Genomic DNA, 10,258 nt, shown 5'->3' with positions numbered 1-10,258 from the left:
CTATTTTTTAAAGAAAACCATTCAATCCAGTACAGGCCATTTTGACCCCCTTTATGCATTCGTGAAGGTTTTTTTTGGTTCATGCATTGTAGGATTAGATATCAAAAATCTAAGAGATGTGCATTACAGCTGACACCTAGATGAACACTTTACAGTTGGTTGTGTGACTGTACGTCATTCCCTTCAAATGCTATTGAGCTTGAAATTATGGTATATTTGTGCATGAGCCCATTCTGTAGTGAAATACATGGCAATATTTACATATGATTTAATGGTTTATTTTGTTAAATATAAAAATCTAAAGGGTGTGCATTACAGCTGACACCTAGATGAACACTTTACAGTTGGTAGTGTGACTGTACGTCATTCCCTTCAAATGCTATTGAGCTTTAAATAATGGCATATTTTGTGTATCGGCCCATTCTGTAGTGAAATCCATATCTAATTTACATATGATTTAATAGTTTATTTTATTAAATATCAAAAACCTAACAGGTGTGCGTCATACCTGACACCTAGATAAACACTTTACAGTTGGCTATATGACTAAGTCATTCCCTTCAAATGCTATTGAAGTTAGAAACGTGTATAACAATGTCGTATGTAACTTTAGAGACGGTCCCTTAATTTTCCGCAAAACTGCGAATATCGAATGTCCAGCTTTCAAACCAACTTTATTCCAGTGAATTACTTAGGCCATCACCACCACAATGTCACAAATTCTAATATTTTATTTTGCAATCACAATATACATTCACTTATACACTATATGGCCAAAAGTTTGTGGACACCTGACCATCACAGTCATATGTCGCCACAAACTTGGACTTGGAAGCACACAATTATACAGAATGTCTTTGTATGTTGTAGCGTTACAATTCCCAGTCCTTTCACTGAAACTGAGAGGCCCAAACATGTTCTAGCATGACAGTGCTGCTGTGCACAAAGGGATCTCCATGAAGACATGGCCTTAAAGGCTCAAGAAAGATTAAAGATTAAAGGCTCAGGAAACCTTTGCAGGTGTTTTGAGTTAATTAGCTGATTAGAGCTCTTCTCAGGTTGACATTTCTGTATTATAAATTCTTTATTTTGAGATACTGGAGTTTTGATTTCCATGAGCTGTAAGCCATAATCATCAAATAAAAAATAAAAAATAATTTTAAAAAAAGGATTGAAATATTTCACTTTATGTGTGAAATGAATCTAGAATACACGAAAGATCCAGTTTTTGAATTAAATAAATAACGGGGGAAAATGATATTCTATTTTTTTTTTTGAGCTGCACCTGTAATAGTGTGGGAAATGGTTTAATGTTTTACAGCAGGGTCATCACTTCCAGACATGGAGGTCTGGTGTCCAGCATATTGTTGATTTCTCTGATCTTTTTTAGCGGAATCACTAAGCTGTACTGATGTCTGGTCTGTCAGACCTGGAATTGCAGACTTAATCTTTACGTTATGTTCCATACCTTAAGCTAAAAACACCTTTCTGAAACCAGTGAAAGAATCCATCTCTTTCAGCTCCCCAGCTAAGCCACACTGACCAATCAACTGGTCATCACTTATCAGGTACAAACCAATCACAATGTCTCTTTACTGTTGTTCACCCCGCATACGAACCATTGAACCACTATGTCAACAAAAGCAACAATTTTTTTTCAATCTGTGTCGTTGCAGAGACTTGGTGCACTTATTGACCAGTTTTACTCTTTTTCTTCAGACACCCGTGAGCAGGAAAAAAATCGACCAAAAAACTGACCTTAGATCAGCGCAAGCCATAACGGTGGCCCCTTATTTAAGTGGACTCTATCTAATCTGAGTCTTTACACACTGACGGACCTGTCCTTTACCCTACAGTTTAAACAAATATGGCCGCTCTGATGTCGCTCTTTCTGGCGTCCGTCCTGGTGGACACGGCTTTCTTAACGACTCAGATTTCCCTAGAGAAGGTAAGTTAAATGGATTGAATGGATCTTTAAAATATTTTGAGCTTTACCTGTGATTTGTTACATAAACATTTCCATGGAATAACAGATCATAGTGCTTGTATACTTGTATATGTTCTTCACAACTTCAACCAGTTAAAGCTGTCTAATTGTCTAATATTTTGTGCTTGAAGGATTTTTTACAGTCTCTGGCCCCTGAGGACATATTCCATTATTTTGGCACTAATTCAACAACATTAAGTAAAAAGTTTACTGAATATTTAGTTACATATTAAAGGAAAGTTATTTGTATTACTCAGCATGTCACACTAATCATACACTCTTCTCCATAGTACCTGAATTTGAGCTTGTGTGGGTGAGTTGCTTTAGAGATGAGAGTGGTGGAAAACACTGCTCATTTCAAGCCCAGGGGAAAGACTTCAAACTGAGGTGGAGAAACGAGCCATCCTTGTCCTTTCCCTCCAACCTGGAGCTCGCCATCAATGCCACACTCAGTGTAATAAAGAGGAGGGATAATAAGTGTTGTAAGCAACTTCACGTACTGAAGCCAGAAGATGCTAGATCTTTTCTCTCAGTGTGTGATGGAAAACTTGTGAGATCCTGTTTTGTTTTTTTTGTTTTTTTAATTAATGTGGACTTTTTCATTATTCAAGTGTAATGATTTGCTTGAATATGTCAATGGTTGGGTCATGGTTATGGTTTCTTCCCTTCCTTTTAGCAAGGCCTGCTTCTCTTGCAGTCTGGAAAGCTTCACGTTCATCCACTGTTCCATAAACACTCAGATCACTTGAGAAACACGGTGGTCACACCTCCAGGTGTACCACATCTGCTCTTGCCCCACCCATCACCCGTGAGGACATATCTTCAACAGTCACAGAGTGAGTGACCATTTCACAATGGTATAAACATTATTTAGGATTTATATCACAGAGCTGCTGAATTCTCAAAACCGATTGGTCAGAAGATGTTGATTAATTTCCTATAAGAGCGGCTCTGATGGTAGTGCTGGCTGTAATACAAATCACAGGTTTATCTTAATGTACTCATTCTAATACATAATCATTTCTATAGAAAAAAAACATACACGGGGATTTGTATGTTTGTATGATTTGTATGTATTTATTGTTTATGGAAGGAGTCTCCAGTGTCAGTGTTTTGTAACCGTCGGTGAGTTTTCCACCACTGGAACGTTTTCAACACAGAGGACTTTTTTTCAGGTTCAAGAAAGAAAGAGAGAAAAAAAAACAGAGTCTGGTGAGGGAACAGCTGTTTATAGCTGCTATAACATGATTGGCAACAAGAATGAACTTGTCTCGTGGATGTTAGATATTAAAGTAATGATAAATGGATAAAATGTACAGTGTTGCTTTTTCATTAATTAAAAACGCAATTGTCGGGAAATGTTGCTATGGGTTAGCACGTTCGCCTCACACCTCCAGGGTTGGGGGCTCGATTCCTGCTGCTGCCCTGTGTGTGTGTGCGGAGTTTGCGTCTTCTCCCTGTGCTCCAGGGGTTTCCTCTGGGTACTCCGGTTTCCTTCACCAGTCCAAAGACATGCATGGTAGGCTGATTGGCATGTCCAAAGTGTCCATAGTGTATGAATGGGTGTGTGAATGTGTATGTGATTGTGCCCTGCGATGGATTGGCACCCCGTCTAGGGTGTACCCCGCCTTGTGCCCCATGCTCCCTGGGATAGGCTCCAGGTTTCCCACGACCCTGTAGGATAAGCAGTATAGAAGATAGATGAATGGATGAATGTTGCTGTGGTATGAGGTAAAAAAAAAAAAAACACTCTGGGGATGTGAAAATGATTAATATTGATCATTAATATACCACCCCATTGTAGATTATTTCCCATGACAGCATCGTTGTGTTTTATTCCTTATTTGTTAGTACAATTTATCCAGTAATTTGTGCCTAGTATCTCTTTAAATCCCCACTGTTAATATAATTCAGGGATAGTTCTGATAGGTTTTAAAACATCTGGTAGTTTTTGTGAAATGCCTTCTTCCAAGGAAATATGCAGCACAAAACAGATTTCCTGTAGCCTTCTCAAAAAAATAAAAATAAAAATAAAAATTGAATACGTGCTCCAAAGCAAGCATGCAAATTGTTCAACAGAGCAAACAGTCACCATCATGCCTCTGGATTATTATGTAAATCATTTCAACTTCTTTTTCAAATTGTTGTTCGCATAAAACCTTTATTTGCGTATGAGATTAATAAATGGTATTCTGGCTAAAATAAAGGTTTATTTGTTCCTGAGACTGAAAAAAAGACCTAATCTAAGGGTCACACATGAGAAATAAACTTACAGGCACATTCAACAAATTATATGCAGTGCATTTCTGCATTGAGGATTTGATGATGAGCAGTATGTGTTTAAATGGGTTTATATGGTTGTTTTTTTTTGTGTTTTTTTTGAAAGTCCCAAATGAGATATATTTATATATTTTAAAAAAATACTCCCATATGAGATATAAAATCTTATATGTATATTAAAAAAAGTCAAGTGTGAGATATAAAAGTCTGTATCTTTTGTATGTACTTAAGCAGGTTTGTCCATAAGATGAGCTGTTTGAGAATATTGTATACCTACTTTAGCAACATACTTGATTTTCTTTGCCTTGTGCATAATTTGTCTCTTACTTTTGAAGTACAAAACATGAGACATGGTGAAATGCTATTCGTTTTAATGTCACTTAGGATAGGATAGGATAGGGTTCAAACCTCAGTCATTAGGTAATTAGGTTTTTCTATTTTATATTAGGTCACCGTAGGCTCCAGAGGTCATTTCCAGGGGCTGAGGTCACTCATTTAGAGCTGCTGGTGGTAGTCGGCCCCGATGTCCACGAAGTTCATAAGCAGGACACAGAGAAATACATCCTCACCAACCTGAACATTGTGAGTGCAGAGATTGTTAGAAGATCTCATTAGAAGACTGCATTTTATGCGCTTGCTATATTAGTGTCTTGCTTAAGTATTCACCCCCCTCTGAACTTTTCCACATTTTGTAGTGTTCACGTGGTCTTATCTGGGATTTTCACACAACATATCTAACGTTTAAAGATATTTCACATCATTTGCTCTAAACGTTCGTTCACTCCCCCAGGCGTCCGAGCTGTTACGTGACGTCACTCTAGGGGCAAATATAAGAGTCCACTTGATCCGTATGATCATTTTCACTGAGCCAGAGGTAACTACCACAGCTTGCAATGGGATTGAATTTCTGTGTCATAATACCAAAGTGTGGTGTATACCTATTTTTTTTTAAATGATCAGCCAGACATTCAGATCTCTGATGACATCACTTCCTCTCTGAGGAGTGTGTGTGAGTGGGGTCATAAAGTCAACCCTTCCACTGAGACTGACCCTCTACATGCAGACCTGCTCTTGTACATCACCAGGTACGAAGGCAATTCTGTAGTGCACTTTAATGAATAAAATAAATAAATAAATGTTTTCTCACTTGTTTACGTATATTTCCTCTTTCTTTCGCAAGGTTCGATTTAGTCTTGCCCAGTGGGAATAAACAGGTGAGAGGTGTGACCCAGCTGGGCGGAGTCTGTTCTAGCCAATGGAATTGCGTAATTACAGAAGATACAGGCTTTGACCTCGGCATCACTATAGCACATGAGATTGGACACAGGTAAGAGAAGCAAATATGGTATAAAATCTATCTGTCTAAAATTGATCTAGCTTCTAAACTGAGTTTCTTAAAATGTTTGGAGTTGATATGAGATATGAGTAAATGAGATTTTTATTCCAGTTTTGGAATAAACCATGATGGTGCAGGCAACACATGCAGCACTGGCGGGTTTATAATGGGGACTGATGGCGGTTACAACAGTGTAGATCTCACCTGGTCTCAATGCAGCAGAGACCAGCTCCTTAACTTCTACAGGTACAAACTCATTACGGTAACTCTGATGCTATGTGTGATTTACCTTAGATATGCTTACTCATGGTCACTGTCGCTTGCATTGAGAAAAAATACAGTATGTAAATGTCTGGGAAAACCTTTAATGTGGTGAAACGGGGGCATTTCTTCTATATAGGCCCAAGGTTTCCTGAATCAAAACATGCATCTTTTCATTGGTGTTTCTTCAAAAGATTTTCTTTATTATTGGAGACGTACAGTCAGGTCCATAAATATATGGACAGCAGCACAATTTTGATCATTTTGCCTCTCTACACCACCACAATGGATTTCTGATGACCTCAACCCAATTGAGTGCAAAGGATTTGCTTCCAAGTATTAAAAAATAATCCTAATCTTTATGACTGATGTCCAATTACTTTTGAGCCTGTGAAAATGGAGGGACTCTTCAAAAAAAAAAAAAAAAAAAAAAGGCTCTAATTCCTAAACGGTTAATACGCTCTTTTTGTTAAACCCCTTGAATTAATGCTGAAGTCTACACTTCAATCGCCTCTTGATTACTTCATTTCAAAATTATGGTGGTGTACGGAGGCAAAATGATGAAAATCGGGTCGCTGTACAAATACTTATGGACCTGAATGGATTTGAAAACAATTTCGTCAAATTTGTAAAAATAAAAATAAAATAAAATAAAAATAAAGATAAAAACTTGATTCTGAATATTGCCTTTTCAAAAATGTATCATGAATTGAATACAGATATTTTGTATTCGAAATACTTGGATATTGTTACAGCTTAAAGCATTTAATACATACAGTATGATATGTGTCTATTTTGATCAAGTATTCTCAACACATTAGTGCAGGCAAGGCAGAGTGTGTGAAGGATGTACCGGTGCTGGGAGGATCACTGCAGGAGTGGAAACCCGGACTGTATTATGGTGTGGATGATCAGTGTCGCATCGCGTTCGGGAGCACAGCCACCGCCTGCTCCTTCACAAGCAATGACATGGTGAGAGAAGATTTCAATCTGAAAAGATCTGTATCGATTACATATAAGAAGAGGTTTTTCGACTTTTTACAATGAAAACGGACAAAAGTTCCTTCCTCTGTGCTGAAAGTACGTATGCCTAGTAAGCTCCATTTCAAGGAAAAGGGGCAGAACTGTGCTGCTCTGTTTTGGGGGTGGGGTTCATTTCTGAATATTAAAAGTACAGAAAATGAAGAAAGTAATAAGACAGTATATTGCATGGGAATATTGTAAATCACAAATTCTGAAATGTCTTTAAAATAATATGATTGTTCTATAAGGGGGCACGTGGTTTAGTGGTTAGCACTTTCGCCTAGCACCTCCGAGGTTGGGAGCTCGAATCACGCCGCCACCCTGTGTGCATGGAGCTTACATGTTCTCCCAGTGCTTCTGGGATTTCCTCCACGTTCTCCGGTTTCCTCCCTCAGTCGGTTCATTGGCATTTCCAAATTGTCCGTAGCACGTGAGTGAGTGTGCAACTGTGCCCTGCGATGGATCGGCACCGCAAGACATATAACACATTTATATTAATCCACTTGTTCTAATATATTATCATTTTCTATGGTAACTACTTAATCAGTTAACTTGAGCTAACATGTTTCATGGACATTAAATGGATCTACAAATGTCATTTTATAGTAAATACAAATTGTAATTGTTTTCACTTCAATTGGTATAAGAGGAATAAAACACTTTGAGGGTAGGGGGGGGGTCTGCTATTGGAAAATAATCAACCTCACGTTGGTGTTATTCAACAGCACTGATCATACCAATCCATCATTGATGATTATTTTCCTTTAATAGCACCATTTTGATTTATTCCTTACTCAGCTTCCTTTTTAACCTGACTTATAGAGTCATACCGAGTCTTAATAACAATTGCTGTATTATGCAGTGTGGTTATAAACTACTCTGCCCACACTTTACTCATCACATGTCTAGGCTGCCTGCCGATTTCTGTCCTGCCACGTCATCCCTGGCGATCGCAGCACCTGCACCCGACTTCTTGTGCCGCTGTTGGACGGCACTGAATGTGGACTAAATCAGGTATCAAATACCATCAATCTCATGTGAAGAGTTTTCTTCCTTTGTGCACATACGATAACCAACTATAATTCCCCTACAACACTATGTTTTATAGTGTAGCATTTAACGTAAGCTGTGTTCTGCCTCAGTGGTGTTTAAAGGGCCGTTGTGTATCTGCATCCAAACTGAGCTCCTCTCAGCTGGTTCATGGCTCCTGGTCGTCCTGGTCTGAATACTCCTCCTGTTCACGCACCTGTGGAGGAGGGATCACGTACCGCAAGAGAGAGTGCAACAATCCCAGGTATGCATACGCTAAATAAGGAACAAAACACGACAGAGCATGCTGTTATAAGAAAATAATCAGTGATGGGGTAGTGTGATTCAATCAATTAAGGAGCGACACGTCATAATTTCTATCCATTTATAGTTACCTTCAATGTTGTGGAATGTCAGCAAAACAGTAAATTACCTCATAAACGGTTGTTCCCTCAGCAACTCACTCTTTTTCTGCTGTTTCTGAAAAGATAACGCAGCTTTAGAGACAGCTTTACCGCTGACTGTTACAAAGCTGTTACTGACACTGGAGACTCCTTCCAAAAAACGCTCCCTAAATGTCTCCTCACAGAAAATACTACCATATCAAAGACATTATTACAGACTTTTTAAAAAAAAATGTTTACGTGCATTGTCAGAATCGAGACAATCAGAATCAAGCATGAGGTGTAATAGCTCATTGTGCATATCTGATCACATGAACAGACAACCCTATGAAGAACACAAGCTCATTTGTAAGTAGGTACGTACAGTATATAAAAACAAATACAGCAATGCATAGTGCGTGATTCTATGACTTGTCTTTTTGCCGTATGGATGTTACGGGACTTTTAATTCTTTTGCTATATGCGTGGTTAACTGTAGGCCAGCATTTGGTGGGAGAGACTGTGAAGGAGAGGGGACGGAGGCTGAACTTTGTAATCGAAAGGTACGTTTCCAGTGGTCATGTTTGCAATAGGTCTCAGCTAATCCTAATGCTGTCCTAGCGAGAGACGGACACTGCATATACAGCTGTGCACAAAAGTTTGCATAGCCCTTGCAGAATCTTCTAAATCTTAATACGTTTTTTTTTTTATTTAGTCCTGAATAAGCTATTTCATATAACAGGTGTTTACATATAGTCCACAAGACAAGACAATAGCTGAATTTATAAAAATGACCCCGTTCAAAAGTTTACATACCCTTGATTCTTTAATACTGTGTTGTTACCTGGATGATCAACGACTGTTTTTATGTTTTGTGAGAGTCTTCATGAGTCCCTTGTCTGTCCTGAGCAGTTAAACTGCCCACTGTTCTTCAGAAAAATCCTCCAGGTCCTGCACATTCTTTGCTTTTCCAGCATCTTCTGCATATTTGAGCCCTTTCCAGCAGTGGCTATATGATGTTCAGATCCATCTTTTCACACTGAGGACAACTGAGGGACTCGTACACGACTATTACAAAAGGTGCAAACATTCACTGATGCTCAAGAAGATGACAGAATGCATTAAGAGCCAGGGGGTGTAAACTTTTGAACAGGATGATCAGTGTAAATTGTTATTTTTGTTTATATAAATTTTGCTGAAAGATCTTTTTTTACATTTAATACTGCTCTTCAGACTCTAAATAAGATATTTACATGTCTCCCAAAAGACAAAATACTAACAATTTATTACCGAAATAGCGATCATCAGGATAATCGGTACAAATACCGATCATCCTGTTCAAAAGTTTACACCCCCTATGGCTGTTAATATATCGTGTTACTGTCTTGAGCATCAGTGAATATTTGCACCTTTTGTAATAGTTGTATACGAGTCCCTCAGTTTTCCTCATTATAAATTCAGCTATGATCTTGTCTTGTGGACTATATGTAAACATCTGTTATGTAAAATAGCTTATTCAAGACACTACTAAATAAAAAACAACATGGAGTATTGCAGACTTTTGGGCACAACTGTATAGCAAGAGAATCAGTATTAGTGCACCATAAGCAAATTTGTTTGTTTAAAACTGTATGCTTTACTGGATTTGGTGTCCTACTTGATAACGTATTGAAAGTGTCGGCAGTAGATTTAGGTGTTTCTTTGCTGTCTTACTCTTTAACGATGAACTCAATTATCAATATGTGACCTTTGTGTCAGAGTTAGTAGAGAAACTTCCACATGCCCAGGGTTGGGAGGGTTTCTTTAAAAATGTAGTCCGTTACAATTACAAATTACTTCATAAAAAATGTCATCAGTAACTTAATCCAAGTATCACAATATGAAAGTAATGTAATCTGATTACTGTTGGATTACTTCAAAGTCATATATGTAAATAAAGTCAAGAGAAATGCAATATGA

General features: G+C 38.1%; 1 protein-coding gene across 2 annotated transcripts in view; it reads left to right on the top strand.

The window, feature by feature from the left end:
• The first annotated feature begins 1,361 nt into the window (after positions 1-1,361).
• The window catches only part of adamts13 (ADAM metallopeptidase with thrombospondin type 1 motif, 13), a 22,903-nt gene continuing 14,006 nt past the window's right edge, over positions 1,362-10,258 (top strand). Inside the window, exons 1-14 of one of the 2 annotated variants that reach the window (XM_017467536.3) lie at positions 1,362-1,568; positions 1,720-1,948; positions 2,119-2,185; positions 2,278-2,537; positions 2,664-2,823; positions 4,716-4,849; positions 5,058-5,141; positions 5,228-5,352; positions 5,448-5,594; positions 5,715-5,849; positions 6,686-6,836; positions 7,797-7,901; positions 8,030-8,181; positions 8,799-8,862. In XM_017467536.3, coding sequence (XP_017323025.1) covers positions 1,868-1,948; positions 2,119-2,185; positions 2,278-2,537; positions 2,664-2,823; positions 4,716-4,849; positions 5,058-5,141; positions 5,228-5,352; positions 5,448-5,594; positions 5,715-5,849; positions 6,686-6,836; positions 7,797-7,901; positions 8,030-8,181; positions 8,799-8,862 — 1,665 coding nt within the window. In that variant the 5' untranslated portion in view covers positions 1,362-1,568; positions 1,720-1,867. Of the gene's footprint in view, positions 1,569-1,636; positions 1,949-2,118; positions 2,186-2,277; positions 2,538-2,663; positions 2,824-4,715; positions 4,850-5,057; positions 5,142-5,227; positions 5,353-5,447; positions 5,595-5,714; positions 5,850-6,685; positions 6,837-7,796; positions 7,902-8,029; positions 8,182-8,798; positions 8,863-10,258 lie in introns of those variants that run through there. The other variant, XM_017467535.3, reaches the window with a different exon arrangement.

This window comes from Ictalurus punctatus, chromosome 5 (assembly GCF_001660625.3).
Source record: "Ictalurus punctatus breed USDA103 chromosome 5, Coco_2.0, whole genome shotgun sequence".
Classification (NCBI taxonomy): Eukaryota; Metazoa; Chordata; class Actinopteri; order Siluriformes; family Ictaluridae; genus Ictalurus; species Ictalurus punctatus.
The sequence above is the reverse complement of the archived record's forward strand: the minus strand, read 5'-3'. Positions and strand labels throughout refer to the sequence as shown.